The 17,532-nt window shown below is 36.8% G+C and overlaps 2 protein-coding genes across 2 annotated transcripts in view; both read right to left on the bottom strand.

Moving 5' to 3' along the window:
* LOC111472892 overlaps positions 1–9,245 on the bottom strand; it is a 31,376-nt gene extending 22,131 nt beyond the window's left edge. The window contains exons 1-7 of the mRNA XM_023118490.1: positions 8,267–9,245; positions 3,110–3,192; positions 2,924–3,042; positions 2,522–2,856; positions 2,255–2,377; positions 193–2,082; positions 2–113 (exon numbers count right to left, since the gene is read on the bottom strand). Of these exons, the coding sequence (XP_022974258.1) occupies positions 2–113; positions 193–2,082; positions 2,255–2,377; positions 2,522–2,856; positions 2,924–3,042; positions 3,110–3,192; positions 8,267–9,076 (3,472 nt within the window). The 5' untranslated portion in view covers positions 9,077–9,245. The remainder of the gene's footprint in view (position 1; positions 114–192; positions 2,083–2,254; positions 2,378–2,521; positions 2,857–2,923; positions 3,043–3,109; positions 3,193–8,266) is intronic.
* Positions 9,246–12,996: 3,751 nt separating this feature from the next.
* LOC111472886 (60S acidic ribosomal protein P1-like) lies at positions 12,997–14,244 on the bottom strand. Its single transcript, XM_023118485.1, has 4 exons — positions 14,143–14,244; positions 13,929–14,002; positions 13,347–13,559; positions 12,997–13,254 (listed from the first exon to the last, which is right to left on the bottom strand). The coding sequence occupies exons 2-4, from the start codon at positions 13,995–13,997 to the stop codon at positions 13,201–13,203; spliced, it is 336 nt and encodes a 111-aa protein (XP_022974253.1). The 5' UTR covers positions 13,998–14,002; positions 14,143–14,244; the 3' UTR covers positions 12,997–13,200.
* Positions 14,245–17,532: the final 3,288 nt, after the last annotated feature.

The raw sequence follows: 17,532 nt of genomic DNA, 5'->3' as shown, positions 1-17,532 counted from the left end.
TGCTTGCAGAAAGAGTTGATCTCATCATTTAGGCAGCTATGCATCAAAGAAAGAGATTCCTTTTTTACAGGACAGCTTGTTGTTGGGGGAAAGAGAGGAAACGCAACATCTGGCTGCAAAAGAAATTAACCGTTAAGGAAATTTCAGACCCAGTACATAGCTCAAATATTTGGATTGTGGTTGCATACTCACATGCTCCTGATCGAGAGCTATCTGGGACATTGCTATTAATGATAAAGGTTGAACTGTCGAGCAATTAGAATTACTTTTATTTCTCCAATTAGGCCAGACAACTTCAGCACCATCAATATGTAAGCATGCTTCTTCCAAATTAGTTCCATCAGGATACCAACCCTTTACACCCCAATGCCTTGGACTTGAGCTACCAGATCTAACAGTAGGAAATCCCCTGTGCTTCCTGGAGTCGCTTACAGGAGAAGGTGGAGGTGGTATTGGTGCCCGTGGAACACAAAGAACTACAGGAGATGGTGGCCGCTTTACTCGAGATTGCTCTCTCCTAGTGGGAGGGATGCATGGGCTTTTATGGTCAAAACCATGGCAGAACTCAGATCTTGATCTTTCCCTTGACATATTTGGAATAACAATAGGCGGCAACATTGGAAATGGATGTGAGTCTCCTGTCTTCCCTTCAACATCACTAGGCAAATTTGCCAAAGATCTAGGAGCATCCTCCTCTGTCACCGAATCATTCATAGTCAGTGAGGAATGAAGCATGTTGGTGGGTAGATCAGGTCCTTGCACCACATAACCAAGCGCCTGTTTTCCAGATCCCAGTGGATCAAAAGGAGAACAGAATGACGTAGCAGTTGGGGATGCCAATCCATTACTGTAAGAAGAAGAGAAAGCAACCATATCATCAACAGTTCGGTTCATGTCAGCTTCACACCAAGCCCATGAGCTATCATCAGAACTAAGAGAAGGAGGTCGAGAAAACCCTGTCCCATGGTGATCAGAAGGATTCCAGTACATTACACCACCACCGAAATACTGATTGTAGTCTAACCCAGAAACTGCATGCATTTCCAATTCTTCCTCCGATATCCAGTTTCCATCACACTCATCTGCTAGGTCCTGATTATTTGACAAATCAGGAAAATCAGTGAGATTACCAGAGTACTTTTCATCTTCCGTACTAATCTGATTGCTGTTAGTAGGGAACCCCTGCCGAAAAGTAGATTGTCTCCTAGGAAGAAACCCAAAATCATGATTTGACGTCATTGTTGAAGCCAAGCCAGAAGCACTTCGTAAGACAGGGGGCCAATCTAGACTCATTAACAGTGGTCGAGTCAGAATTGGATTGCAACCACCTTTAACAGAAGAACTTCTTGGTTGATGCATTGCAGGTGTGAAAGACCGACGGAAATGATTGTGCCAATTATGACCAGCATCTAAATGTAATCTATCAGTAGCAGGCGGGAGATGTGAATTGAACGAAGAATTCAAGGTCCTAGTATTACAAATGTCACCACTAAATTGATCTCGAGATAGGCATGATTTCTCCTGTATATCAAAAGTTCTCGGAAGTTTATCTAACAAAGATGATTTTTCTCGTAATTCACAAGATCGCACAGAGCCATTCACATTGACATCACTTTTGACAATATTCTTTAACTCCAATGAAGGAAAATGAGAAGGAACTAATGTAGATGATACGCATTGATTTTCAATTATTCCTTTTGGGAACTGAGATTCTCCAGGACCAACGTGACAGACAGATTCCGTTGGCCCAGAAATTTCATGTACTTCAACATTTTGGTTACTGTTATACTCTCTATTAGGCTCACTAGAGGGAACTATAGGACTTGAGTTTGAAGTTAAACTGTCATAATTATTTGAACTATCATTCTTGATATTTGAAATGAAAGGTTTTCTGAACATGCTATCCAACTCTGCTACCTGATCCTGAGAACTAAAAGATGGAGAGGAGAATTTAGCGGTTGGCCCTTCAGAAGGTATTATTTCAACTAATCTGTTGTTCCCACCAGAGTTTTTACTTTTGTGTTTTTTCTTCTTCCTTGTAGTACCTTGATTTTTTCCAACACTCATTATATGGTCATGTACCTGTTGACAGGCAACTGGTTACAATGCATTCAAGCCAGTACTTAGATGTATAATTCAAATAAAAACTCATTAAACAACAAATAAATAAACAAAAGCCAAATCAACCGTTTTTGATACATCTGCTGACATTTCTCTGCAAGTATCATTATAAATAAACAAAAGCCAAATCAACCGTTTTTGATACATCTGCTGACATTTCTCTGCAAGTATCATTTCCCTTGGACAAAATAGGCATTGTGGATTCCATCATATCTTCTCTCCCTTTATGAGCACACTCCTTGTCCAAATCCTGAGGCTACATCAATTGGTTAAATTCAAATCAAGCAGATAAGTCCATAATATAATATTTCTTACGCTTCAAAACAAAATTACCTTATGAAATTTATTCAAGCAGATAAGTCCATAATATAATATTTCTTACGCTTCAAAACAAAATTACCTTATGAAATTTATTACATGATAAATCACCTATACATGCCTTCGGCACAGGATTCTGTGATTTCCGGCTCTTTCCCTTTTTCCTTCGACGGGAAGCACCTAGATTCTCTGTTGATTTACTAGGCAAGGACTTACTATTCCCCTCTCCTAGAAGTTCAAGTTTTGTGCAATCAAGTGAAATAAACATAAGAAATTCCCGCAATTTTCTTAATATACAATCAGGGATGGCACAGATAGAACCCAAAGTGCTGTAAAAGAGATTACTCTTATAGTATTCATCATGAAGACACGAAGATACCATCGTAACAATATCCTGAAGCACAAGCAATTTTCTAAATATGTTGGATAAGGAAGAAGGTTGATACCATCGTAACAATATCCTGAAGCACAAGCAATTTTCTAAATATGTTGGATAAGGAAGAAGGTTTTCCAGAATGTGTAGCTGGAATAATGTTGAAGTCTATATGCAGGTCCGCTTGGGATGCTAACATGGACCTTGATGGAGATATAGTACAATTGTACCTAAATGGTTTATTCCATTCGGCACTAAAGAGCCATGGACCTTGATGGAGATATAGTACAATTGTACCTAAATGGTTTATTCCATTCGGCACTAAAGAGCCCCATCTCATGCTCCGCAAGTCCACTTGTCCACCTCAGAATCTCATGTATCTGAAAACTCAAAAAATGACTGGAAGTTAGGTTGAGCATAATGAAAGGTCACACTACAAGTTAAAATTAAAAGCAAATCAAATTTTCAAGGAAAGAAGAATGATGTAAGGAAAGGTCACACTACAAGTTAAAATTAAAAGCAAATCAAATTTTCAAGGAAAGAAGAATGATGTAAGGGATATCTTTGTAATTATCTTAACTAGCAACTACATTAATCAATTAGTTTAAGTTTAGTACTGTCACTTAACTTAGTTAAGCAGTTACCAAGTGTTGTTATTGTAATAATTCCTAAAATTTCAAAACCTAGACTAAAAATATGAAGGGTTGGGTTCCCCAGTTGTTATTGTAATAATTCCTAAAATTTCAAAACCTAGACTAAAAATATGAAGGGTTGGGTTCCCCAGCTGTTACAATTTTTGGATCTGATAAAAAGACCCACCTTCTGCTTCAAGACTACACAATTTTTTATTTAACGAAATAAAGTTTCTTATTTTAGAAAATAAAAAGAAAAAATAAATCCATTCCAATAGTTATACTTATATCAAGATTAACTCTCAAATTAAAAATTTATTCTAGAAAGGGTAAAGAGGGGATAGAGGGATGGAAAAAAAAAAAAAGCTAGGGTGGGGACCTTTTGGGATCGAGCACGTATGGAAATGGTGGAGTGTGGGAGGTTTATGCAGGGGGTAGTTTAGGTTTATAGTGAAAAGGGGGGATTTTTTGTGGACAATGTTGTCTAGAAGGAGAGAACCAGCTCTGTGAGAACTTGCTGTTTTTTTATTCTAACAATTTTCAATACAATAGGCTAAAGAAAATCTCCTCGTGGGAAGATTTGAAGACCAAATTGTTTGCCATATTCCATCCATCACGGGAAGGTAGCCTATGTGCTTGATTACTAGCTATTGAGCAAGAATGAATGATAGCAGAATATTGAGCAAGGTTCAAAACCTATTCACCGTCGTTACTGAAGGACCTGCTTGCGATTGAACCCAACAATTATGGCAGTGGTTGTGAGTCGACAGCCAGTTGGGCTCGAGGATATTATGAAATAGACCCATTTAATAGAGGATCGTGATTTGGCAATTAAAATGGCAAAGGGATCCATAGGCCCGGCCCCAAGTGGAGAAATTGGCAAAACAGGCCACAATAACATTTGTATGAATACAAGGTCGAGTATAACCAAACTAGTGAACCACACCTTTAAACCAACTCGGTCTATTACAATCCTTAGAAAAGGGATCCCTAATAGCAAAGAGCTGTTACGAAGGTTATCAGACACTAAGTTCCAAGCTAAAGAGAAAAGGGATTGTACTTAAGGTGCGACGAAAATATACGATGAATCACCATTGTAAAAACGTAAGGTATGAGAGCTACGAGTTCAATTAATAGTGAGTTTGGGGAGGTTGAACTCAGATAGGAAGAATCATTCGAAAATGAGTAGAAAACTGCAGAAGCCGAAGCATAAATGGTGGGTGATATAGTTGAGTTTAATTTGAAATCAGCCATTGGTTTTTCCGCACCAGGAACAATAAATGGTGGGTGATATAGTTGAGTTTAATTTGAAATCAGCCATTGGTTTTTCCGCACCAGGAACAAATGAAAGTGCGAGGAAAGGTGGGTAACAAAGATGTGATGGTTTTGATCGATTGTGGCACTACCCATAATTCATCTCACACCGATTGGTTGATGAACGGGAACTTCCAAAGACCGAAACTACGAACTACGACATTGTAACTGGAACGACATTGCTGTGAAGGGCAAGGGCATTTGTCAAGATGTCATGGTACACTTACCGGAGTTAACTATCCAAGAGGATTTCTTACCCTTGGACCTAAGGGGAATCGGTGTAATTTTGGGTACCGGAGTTAACTATCCAAGAGGATTTCTTACCCTTGGACCTAAGGGGAATCGGTGTAATTTTGGGGTTGCAATAGCTGAGAACAAAGAGATTCATGGGAGTGAACTGGACAAACTTGACGATGGCCCTCAAAGTAAGGACCAATAAAGTTACAATTAGAAGGGACCCATCATTAACAAAGGTTGAAGTATTGTCTCAAAGTAAGGACCAATAAAGTTACAATTAGAAGGGACCCATCATTAACAAAGGTTGAAGTATTGTTAAAGATGTTAGCGAAATTGTGGTCAAAGCGCGACCAAGGTTTTCTATTTGCGTTGCAAGTTCTATCAATGGAAGAACAAGGGCAAAAGAGAAAAAGCAGTGATAGTTGCCCAATGAGATACAAAAACTTTTGTAATAATCTACGTCTTTCAACTGCCAACAAGGTTACCACCTAAAAGGAATGCTGACCATCAAATTGTGTTGGTAGAAGGGCAACAACAGGTGAATGTCTGACCCTACAAGTATACACGTGCAAAAGTCAGAGATAGAGAGATGCTGATAGTAAAATGTTGGCTTATAGAATCATCAAACATAGCACAAGCCCCTTGTCTGTTGGTCAATAAGAAGGATGGTGGATGGAGGTTCTATGTTGATTACAAAGCTTTAAACCAAGTGACGATTCCCAACAATTTTCCCATTCTAGTCATATAACAACTCTTTGATGAGCTCTATGGATCCATGGTGTTCTCTAGGCTCGACCTCAAATCGAGGTATCACCAAATATGTATGAACAAGCAAGATATACCAAAAACAATGTTTAGGACTCAAGAAGGCCACTGTGGGCTAACCAACGTTCCCGCTACTTTCCAATTCCTTATGAATCAGGTATTTCGACCCTTTTGGAGACAATCTACATTAGTCTTCTTTAAAGACATCGTATTCTACAGCCCGGATTTTTCCAGTCACCTTATATCTGGGCGCAGTGTTTAACATTTTGAGGGACAATGCGTTTTCCAGCAATGTTAAGAAATGTCTTTACCCAATACTAAATAAAGTGTCTGCCAATGGGGTCAAGGCTGATAAAGGAAAGACTTGAGCCATGATCAACTGGGCAATACCAAGGTCCGTGAAAGAATTTAGGAGTTTTTAGGGGTTGACAGGCCATTACAAATGTTTTGTGTTGAATTATGATATCATGGCAGGTCCTTTACATTAGTTTCTCATAAGGGATTCCTTCATGTGGACTACCAAGGAAACTGTGGCATTCAATGCCTTGAAACAAGGGTGATGCCTCCAGTACTTACTTAACATGATTAGAGATGTTCATATATGTTCATATGACCCAAAAGTCCTAACAACCCAGACTATAAAGTTTGGGTTGGGTTCTTTTTCTTTCTTTCTTTCTTTCTTTTTTTTTTTTTTTTTTTTTGTTTTTTTGGTTGGGTTGGATTTTTGGAAAACCAAAAATTTAGTTCAGTCTACGGGTTCGAACTTTTTTTGTCGGACTAACTGACCAACCAGAAAGTATGTTTAACAACCCAACCCTTCTTTTAGGATTGTTATGAAAATTAAGACCATTTGACATTTCTAATAGGCATAGGTGATACGTTGTGACTTGTGAATATTTGATATTTGACTTCTATCAGATTTTAGTTATTAACGTGATATGTATTGTGGACCAAAAAAATTTCTTAACCCAACCCAACCTATATATACACTTAACCTGATTTTTCTTGCCCTTTTGTGATCAAAACGGATGCATCAAGCACCAGTATTGGTGTCACTCTCCCAACAGCAGCATCCTATAGCTTATTTCAATCAGACCTTATCAGGGCGATAGTGCTGCCAATACAGAAATGGTGTCATTATCTGCTGGGGCAAAAATTTACCCTGTTGACTAATCAAAAATCCTTGTGCCCTATCAGCAGGGAGAGAGATTCAATTAGAATATCAAAAAATTTACCTGGCCCTTGGGTTCTTCTAGTGTTCTTTACATGAAGTTCTTAAGGAACAAAATATGGAGCAAGCCCAATATACACATGTTTGTGGAAAGAGCCACAGCCAGCATCCACTTTGTGTTTATCAGTAGTATTGATGCTTTCAATTAGCACCTCGAAAAAAAGCTCCTCTCCCACAAGTTTAGGGATCAATTTCATATCCTTAGTTGGTTTCATTTTCCTTGTTGCAAATTCACTCATCATATCTTCCAAAATATTTCTGATTTCCAGCAGCATTCTCCTAGACTCCAAATGCATGCTCAAGATCAAACTGCTCTAATGAAATTCAATAGATACTGGGCTTTGGAGGAGAAAATAATATAAACAAGTCATTGATAAAGGAAAGAAAAATACAACACTCCAGCACTTTGAGAGACCTGATGCTCACCCAAAAAAAAATTCTCAATTTTACCCATCTCAACACCCCCTTTACAACCGGTACACAAACAAACTTGTTAGTTAAGGACAATTATGCCCCTAATATATGCTAATAATATCTCTAACCATTTCCTATAAAACAATTCCTCAAATCCATTTTTGAACTCTCCCTCGCATACATTAGAATTTTGGCATGACATAAGAAATAAACTCACTAAAAAAATACCTAATCAAGTTAACGCTCTTTGAGCAACATCTAAGAACCCACAACAAGCTTCTCAAACAGCTCTAAGGGAGTCTTAATTCCACTCATGAAGTGGAAGATTCTTGACTATAATTCACCCCCAGAAGTGGGAATAGCAGATAATATTTCAATGAATGTTTTGGCTACAAATTTCAAGCTTCAGGTGGGCAATTCTCTACGGTAATCCACCCTATCTGAATCCACAAATTAACTATTCCTCAAGAAATAACTACGAAAACAATGATGAACTCCATAATTTAAGCATGTATCTGACAGCCAGAGGCGAGTCGAATTTAAAATGCCAAAATCGTGTTCTAAGTAATCCATTTTGGCCTTTCATTAAACCTATTTTGATCATTTTAGTAGATAATTACCCTACGAAAATAATTTGAAAGGAAAATCATAATTTTTCTTGGGATAATCCATCTCTCGACCTAAATGCTTGGAGTACGGATTAAAGAATGAATAAACAAAAAGGAACAAAAACTTGAGCGAACTTAAGTAAAGAGACGAAATGATTAAACAACCACAACCCGAGTATTGTAAAATAATTAGTAACGAGTTCAACTAAATAAGCATGCAAAACGAACAACATATTAATGTTCCCAGAATTACCAATTGTTTTGCTGATTTTCCTAGAATTGAAGTCAAAAGCTTTTCCCTTGACGAAGCATCCAATTTATCCCACCAGTCCACACATCCCTTCTTCCTCCAAAACACGTTTGTCGCCATGCCAGTTGCCCTAGCCTTCTCTTTGAGCTTCACCGATCTTTTTTTTCCAGTATTCAAGTTCATCCACGCCAATCTCAAAGCCACCTCCAACTGATTTGCGACAAACGCCTCAATACTGTAATACCCTTTCGCTTTTAACCAATTTAATTCAGCCCAATCGGACGTCAGGTCATCCCCTTCACCTCTCAAAAACCACCCATTTGAAACTACATCCATCACCTTGACAAATTTATCCACATTCGCGACGAATTCCTCGCTTACAGTTAAAGAATCGATATTCTTGAACGAGCAAGAACATTCCTCGAGCTTATCACCTTCCCTGGAACCGAATAAACGACAGGACTCAAAAATCATCCTCTCAGACTCACTGGACTCAGAGACGCGAGACAAAAGCCCGCGCGACTTCTTAAAGCATAAACCGGGCAAGTGCAGAGGATCGCCGGATGGAACGTCGGGGAGTAGGATAAAGAAACCATGTCCTCGTCTGCGAACTCGTGCTACCATTTGGATGAGGATTTGAACAAATTTGAAATCAACGACGGTGAGATGAGCTTGGCGTTGGTGAACGGTGAGAGAAGAGAACCATCTAAGGATGGAGGACCTGAGATTGGAATCATGGTTCATGAGAAAGGATGTGGAATGGTAGAGGGAGATATGGGAGGTGAGGGAGTCGATTAGCTGAGTATGAGCCATGATCGACTTGGGGAAGGTGCGATCAAATCATCCGGTTTCTTCGCTGTTCTTTGATTTTCTTTGATTTTCTTTGATTTTCTTTGATGGTCAGCTAGTGCTTCTCGCGTTGCAGAGATAAACCGAAGACGAGTGTGACGGAGGTGAGAATGGAGGAATTAGGTGGCAGATTCTCCCGGGCTATGCCCATGTGGGGTCTAAATTTTTCTTTTCTTTTCTTTTCTTTTCTTTTCTTTTCTTTTTTTTTTTTACAAATATTAACAATTTATACATAAAAACACTCTAGCATTTAATTAATTTGTTATTATTTAATGTACTTTCCAATTTATTTTACCAATTTATGACATGTAAGAGTATTAACTGAAACCAAATGTATTTATAAATTACGTCATTAATTAGTCATATAATATTAACATTTTTTTTTATTAAAAATGATGTGAACTAAACTTGTTTTTTTTAAGGTTAAAAAGGAATAGTTTATGTTTTATTACTTACATGTAATAAAATACTTAAGCCCACGCTGCCATTAATTCACATAATCAACCATTAAATAAACGTTATTTAAATTAATGAAAATAAAAGTATTCTACCAAAATGTCTCTCGATAAAATCTCCAAATGATATAGAATCACTACAAGGAAAATAAAATTCGAATTATCTTAGGATGAAATTGTCAGAATTTAGTGTAACTTATTGCTGGTTTGAATTAATTAAGATATTTGTAATCCGTTTATATTTGGAGATGAGTATATTTTATTTTATTTTCAAGATTTAGTTGGTTTATGTTTTTCGTATTTGTAAGTATTAGTTGGTAGTTTTATCCTATTTAAACTTTGTGAATATCAATGAGATTAACCTCGGATTCCAATTCTATTTTTCATTCTTAACTCTGTATTGTTTCTTGAATAATAATATTTTCAGATCTATTCATACTTTTGAGTGATAGATATTGTGTCACAAATATCTCAAGGCAAAAACATTGTTTGAGATTCGAATCACTCCACAAACAAGATCGATCATGTCTAGTTTGAATGATTCTTGTTAATCAAATATCTCAACGCAAGAACATTTGTTTGAGATTCGAATCACTTCACAAGCAAGATCGATCATGTCTAGTTTGAATCATTCTTGTTAATCAAATATCTCAACGCAAGAACATTTGTTTGATATTCGAATACAATATACATGTTTTTATATAGCCTCAAAATGAAACTATTTAAGACATTCCAAAAGTTGTATCATTCCTACGGTATAATTAACCATTATGTAAATGTAACTTAAAGTAAATAAAAAATCTTAAAATATATTAATGAAATACAACAACTCTAAATTACTTTATTCTTCTTAAATGTGGCATTGATAATTTCAACAACATTTTTCTCATATCTTCATTGAAATATATTGTATGATTGATGTTTTTTTATGTTTAGAGAGAAAACTCAATTGAACTAGTCATATCATCGTCTTCTCTAAAGAAGAAGGTACTCATGACCCTTACTCTAATGGCTTGATACTCAGTTTGTGAACTTGATACAATGAATATAGGTGGCAGGATAGATTTAGAATGATGTGAAGAGCTCAAAATCGTTCATTTTAAAAAATATTCTTAAGCTAGTTGTATGTTACGGTTATACTTTTTCTTCGTGATCTTGACACGCTCACAACCAATTTTAAAGAGAACTTAAGCCCCATATTCATTTTTCGACCAGATTTGTGGTTTCATTAGACTGTCGACAAGGTTTACCTTCGCCAACCGAACATCGCTGGTATGGAATCCAAACTTATTCGACCACACATGTTGTTCATACGTACATGTTCAATTGTTGCGGGACAACAATAGTTCGCTAATTTAATTTAGTTATCCAAAGATAAGTAATCCGCCCACAAGACAATTAGAGGACTCACTAATTCATTCTTTCTCATCTTTGTTCTTAATTTTTATTTTTTTCAAAAAAAAAAATATCATTGATTTAATTCTAATATATATCTTATAATAATACGTAGACATATTTGAAAATGATTTTTAAATGGTTTTACACTTTTAAACAGATTTTATACACAATCAAAATTAAGTTTGAGTGATAAACTTCAAATTAAAAAAAAAAAATGCAATTCAAACCACAAATTAAGTTTTGAAACTTCAAATAAGTAAATAAATAAAGTAAAATAAAATAAAAATTTGAGTAAAATTTAAATCGAAATAAAGAAGTCAGATAACACCACAATTAAATATGAAATGAAATTTCATGGAAAGACGGTGTTGTTCAAAATTATTACAAACGGGGAAAATGGGCCTAAGATACAATTACAAAACGATATATAAAAGACTAAATTACAAGGACAGGGTGGTGTTTCGTAACACCTAAGCTCCGAAGAGAAATGTGTTCTGAAAAATTGAATGTGCAGATGGGTGAGGAGGAGAAATGTGTTGCCAAATGGGAGGAGCACGTCTAGGAGTGGCTGAGACATGTGTCGAGCGTAGATTGGCCGAGGGAAAATAAGATCTAATATATATTGTGTAGGGTTCAAAGGTGCGTCGACTCACCCTCGACCCCCACCTGAGCGAACTGTAATGACCCATGACTACCCTCCTAGCTAAGTGCGTAAGATGCACATGTGAAGTTGCATGTAAGGATCTTTTTGAGTGCGTGACCGGTGCATGAGTTTTCCTTTTTGACTTGTTCGGCTCTTGTTTGACTATTTTTCGCTCTAATTTCAGTATTAACCCTATTAGGACTTGAACTAGGACCTACCAAAGAAATTTCAAGAATGTCATCCATGTAAGTAACTACACGGACTTTAGGCATATTATACTTGTAGGGATCGGTAGGATGTGCTTGCATGCAAACATTCATTGCTCAGGTGGTTAGAAAATACATGTTTAGGACTTTAGATGAGTATGTACTGCATATATGTTATGATAAAATTATTGTTATGCCTCCTGAGATTTCCGAAAGCATATTGTTTTATGTATTACGTAAAGCTAGAAAGAGAATATGCATGACTAGAATAAGAGTTGGGCAATATGGATAAGTATGTTATGCACGAGGCAAAAAAATTTCAAAATGCCCCTATGATGAGATTTTTTAAGAATGCTACTTTATATGTTTGTGATTGATGGATGTTATCTCACCGTTGAGCTTGTTTCCTTGATTGTTGGCATGAATATTACGAATAAGATATCTCCCCAATAAGCTTGAACACATGATGAGATTATATATAGGGTGAATAGGACTTGAACACATGATTAGATTATATATAGGGTGCTCTATGTGATTGATAGAATAATCTCTCTGCAAAACATGCACAAAGAGAACCAAGTTATGCTTAGGGTGCTACAACTAGAACGGTTTACATATTGACGCACCAATAGATTAGATGTCACGAACCCGTGATAGTCCTCCACAAGATCTAAGAATGACAGATAGATTTCCAAATAGCAAATAACTTCCAGTACTAGTGAGCTAGACATAAGCATGGTTAGGGATATGTGTGAGCTAGGCATAAGCATGAGCTAGACATAAGCATGATTAGGGATATGTGTGAGCTAGGCATAAGCACGGTTAGGGATGTGTGACTGGACTTGGATTATCCCGAGGGGTAGTTAATGATTACCCCACGGTGGATCCAGTCTTGGGGAGGGAATTGATCATAGTGGAGCTGTACATACCATGCGGCATGTCCAAATTTTAATCAAGTTATTAACACACTTTGATGTTCAACCGTAGTTATGTATCTATCCAACTCTTTGTTTGTGCGTATGAGTACTAAATCGAAATTTTTTTTCTGAAATAATTAATGATTTTAGCCAGATTCATTCTAAAAAGTTGAAATTGTTCCTTATCATAAGCTCAATTCCTCCCAATTGAAGAAGAATTTGGCAACTGGAAGTGAGGTTCAGAAACGCATAGAAGCAACAACCATCCAAAACATATATGCCTAGCTACTGAGAGGACATAAGATATAGATAAACCAAAAAGATGCGATCAAATTCAAATTCAAAACAAAACTTCAGGCAAATTTTTGTCACGGACGTCCAAAATTACAAATCAGAAAAGTAACAAGAAAGCCCTCTGGCATTCAAAAGATAGTCAACCTAGTTCAAAATATGCAAAGCCATGTTTGATCTAATCAAACAAACTGAATCCCATATCATCGTCACTCTCCTCCTTTGGTTCTTCCTGCAAGTAACAAAAACAATCCCATGTCATGACGATGTACATGAACGGATAACAGTATTATTCTCAGAATTGAAATTGCTCTATCGCCATACCTTCTTCTCTTCCGGAGGAGGTGCAGCTGCGGCAGCAGCCCCACCGGCTCCACCAGCTGGAACAGCAGCAGCGACTGCGGCACCTCCGCCAGCCCCAACGTTCATGATCAAATCCCCAATGTTACGCTTCTCGGCAAGCTTAGCAAAAAGGCTGAACCAGTAGGACTCCGCATCCACTCCAGCAGCTTTTACAAGCGTGGCAAGCTTCTCTGCCTGTTAAAAGAAACACATTACGATCTCATTTCCATACAGATGATAAAACAAACGCTATCACAGAAATTCATAACAAAAAACAATCGTCACACATCGGAACAAATTTCATAAACATACAAGAAAATTTGTAATAACAGAAAAACAATATCTAGATTGTAAGCGTCGTTCTATACATATATATATGAAATTAAAACCAAGAAACAGTTTGAAAAAGGATAACATTCCTAACATTTACAATAATCCTTTTGAATAACACATGATAATCTTCCTATTAATTACTTAGAAATCGGTAAACGAGATCCCGAAAGGTAAGTACTGATAAAGAACATAAATATTGAAGGAGGATGTCATGATTGAAGAGAAACATACGGTGACGGGGATGTTATCGTCGTAGAGGATGAGAGCAGCATAAGAGCAAGCGATTTCACCGACCGACATTTTCACTGCACGTTCAAAAGCGATCAAAATTACAGAAGAAGAAATCAGAAAAAGAACACAATTCCTGAAGCATTAGAATTTGAACGCATTACAGAAATATCAATCAGGAAAAATAATTGAGGATTGAAGGAGAGAGATTTCCAACCAGAAGTATGAGCGAAGGCGAGGCTCTAAGCAGTCTGTTCTTCGCTGCGCAACACGAAAGCGTTCTAGGGTTTGAGAAACTCACCAAGGTAGGGTTTTTATTGAAGCTTCATATGTGGGCTTCCTTTATTTGTGGAGCCCAGCATGGACAGGCCCAGGTCCAGGACACGGCCTCGTTCCTGCCACGGCCCAATTATGGTTAAAACTAGGCTTGGACTTTATTGGACCAGGGCTTACACCTTTCGGACATCAACCTTACGTCAGGATTTGTGGGAAGCTTCCCACGTTAAAGATAGTCTATGAGAGGCTATCCCAATCGAAGATCATGTTTATTTCTTGATGTTCATCTTCATTTGGTGGTATAATTTACTTGTGACAATGCAAAATGTTCGTCCTAGCCAAGTTTTTGGATATTCAACAACATTGTTCGAGCACAAAAGCATGTGCTTCTCGAACGAAATAAGGGCAATGTCTCCCGTTACTCTAGTTCAAGTCTCCAAATTTTCAACAACGAAGACTTTTTCATCGGATCTTCAAGTAACAATATCTTTTCTAGAGTTCGAAAGGTCGTCATGTGTGATTCCACATTGATTAGGGAGAAGAACGAATCATTTTTTTTATAAGGGCCTGTAAACCTCTCCCTATTAGACACACGTTTTAAAGATCTTGAGGAAAAACTTAGAAGCAAAAACCCAAAAAGGATAATCTCTGCTAGTGGTGGACTTGAGCTATTACAAATGGTATCAAAGTCATACACTAGATGATGTGTCAGTGAGAAGACTGAGCACCGAAGGGCGGTGGACACGAGACGGTGTGCCAACAAGGACACTTGATCCTGAAGAGGGTGGATTGGGGGATCCCACACTGATTGAAGAAGGGAACAAGTGTCAATGAGAACGCTGGCCCCAAAGGAGGGTTGATTGTGAGACTCACATCGGTTTGTGAAGAGAACTAAGAATTCTTTATAAAGGTGTGGAAACATTTTCCTATCAGACGCGTTTTAAAAACTTTGAGGTAAAGCCCGAAAGAGAAAGTCAAAAGAGGACAATATCTACTAGGGGAGCTTAGACCGTTACACGTCATCTCTTCATCTACAAGAGTTATTTGAATTTATTTATAACATAATGATCCATCATAAAATGAACCACAATCTTAGTAATGAGTAATGGAAATTCATCTTGGAGACATTTGTTATTCAAAGAGCGAAAGTCAATGCATACTATCCGTTTTGAATCTTTTGGACATTTGTTATTCAAAGAGTGAAAGTCAATGCATACGGTGCGCTTTGACCTATTACGTATTGCCGTAAACCTTACGGTTTGAAAGCGCGTATGTTGGAGAGAAGTTTTCACATCATTATAAAGAATGTTTCGTTTCCCTCTACAACCAATGCGAGATTTTACAATCCACTCCCTTGAGGGCCCAACATCCTTGTTGCACACCAACGATGTCTGATTCAATAGCTATTAGCGGTGAATTTGGATTAAGTTGCCATGTTTATAGTCGTTAATCATATTAATGAATATAATTATTTCAATTTCTTATATGGGCTTCCAATATGGTAAGGATAATGATTACATAGGGAAGAATTTAGAAAACTGAAAGAGAGTTGAAAATTTGGAATGGTTGCAACAGGTTGAATGATTATAGCGATAAAGTTGCTTCAAAGCATCTTCTAATCAACAAGATTTGATGTTCATGATGCTTCTCCTCCACCTCCCTTCCCTATATCATTTCATTGCCCTTCTCCCCTTACACTCATAATTCTAACTCCAAAATTCAAATCTTATGTTCCAAGTTACCAATAAATGTATATATTATTAATTCAAGAATATTAAGTAGATCGGGATTGAGATATTTTTAGACCCAACCCATTTACTCAAGTTGCAAAATTTTTAACTTAAATTGTTGTTATTAAACAATGAATTCAGCGGTGAGATCTCAAGAGTATAGATATCTCTCACTAACATACACGTTTTAAAAATCTTGAAAGGAGTCTCAGAGTAGAAAGCGAAAAGGAGCACCGCCCTACTACCTCTTTCGTAATCATATTTCCTTTTGTGCACTACTTTTTAAGGCTTGTTTTAACCTCTAATCACCATCCTTTCTCTTTCTTCTTTTCATTAAACTTTTTATAATGCCTTCTTTTATCATAAAAAATGCCTTGTTTCTCCTACCCCTAATTACTTTTCACCTAACCAAATAAACAAAACCTATCATAAATATAAATATAAATTTTAGAAATTTACACGATTAAATTTGGTTCAGGTTCAGGTGAATTTGTTTTACTAGTTGGTGACCCGACCCATTAGAATAGAGTTTACCATCCAACTCAATCCTTGTTTTTCGGAGATGTTCTTTTTTAAAAAAAACCTATATACAATATATGTTACATTAATAACTAAAATCTTATAAAGTTTAACTATAGTCACATCAATTACAAACTTTTAATCTTTTTGGAATAAAACAGAGCTAGGTTGAGTTATAATTTTATGTCAAGGTTAAATGTTAATCTACAAATTGAACTAAAATTTTGATTTTTTAATAACTCAACTCAACCCAATCCAACTTTTATAATTTAGATTGAGTAGTTCAGATTGGTTCGGTGATCGAGAACACTCGTAAAGAATATTAGTCATAAAGGTGTTAAAAGTTTGTATTTTCGAACTTTTTCCCTTAAAAAAGGAACCCGTGAAGAGACTGTTTTTAACCTTTCATAAACTATTTGGATTGAAAGAGCCACCCTTCATTCAAAGTCTCACTTATTGAATGTGGTCGACCATTAAGCTTGGATTAACCCATCTTCAATGGTAGTCTTAACTAAAGACTAAAGAAAGAGCAATCCACTGCACTAGTGAGACTGATCGAGAAGTACTTGACGCTCGTTGAGACCAGTGCTTTGTCATTTTTGTTCTCTACTTTTGCCTTGAGACTTTCTTCTATTCTAGGCAAAAGTCCCTTATATACTAAGGGTAGCAAATGGAGAAACCCTCTTTCGGTCAATTATTCAAATAAATAGGAAAGCTCTCAAAGTACATGAATGGACAGTACCACTAAGAATTCGAAGCTCAGTTTCTAAGCTTGCGAAAGGATGAATGTGGAAGAAAAAATAATTGAATACAGGGTGAAATGTGATACTATAAGAAGCTAAGATTCAGCAAATTAATGGATTATTAAATGAATGTAGAATAATAGCATATGAAAAAATGGAGGAAGTGACATACACAAATCACATATAATGGTAGCGATGGGCTCCATTTGTGAGGAAAGCTGACAACCCAGGCATTGTGTGTAATACTCACTCACCTTCTTCATCATTATCCCAATTTATTACTCCAATTTTGTCAACATTCATACGCATTACCCACAAAATAATTCGATGCTCAATTAT

Source organism: Cucurbita maxima, unplaced genomic scaffold (genome assembly GCF_002738345.1).
Source record: "Cucurbita maxima cultivar Rimu unplaced genomic scaffold, Cmax_1.0 Cma_Scf00091, whole genome shotgun sequence".
Lineage (NCBI taxonomy): Eukaryota > Viridiplantae > Streptophyta > Magnoliopsida > Cucurbitales > Cucurbitaceae > Cucurbita > Cucurbita maxima.
This window is presented reverse-complemented; position numbering and strand designations above follow the sequence as displayed.

Coding starts and splice junctions, on each gene's coding strand:
- LOC111472886 (XM_023118485.1), bottom strand. CDS start 13,997: ATGTCGGTCGGTGAAATCGCTTGCTCTTATGCTGCTCTCATCCTCTAC. Junction 13,560..13,928: donor ACGATAACATCCCCGTCACC/GTATGTTTCTCT, acceptor TTCTTTTAACAG/GCAGAGAAGCTTGCCACGCT. Junction 13,255..13,346: donor CTCCTCCGGAAGAGAAGAAG/GTATGGCGATAG, acceptor TGTTACTTGCAG/GAAGAACCAAAGGAGGAGAG.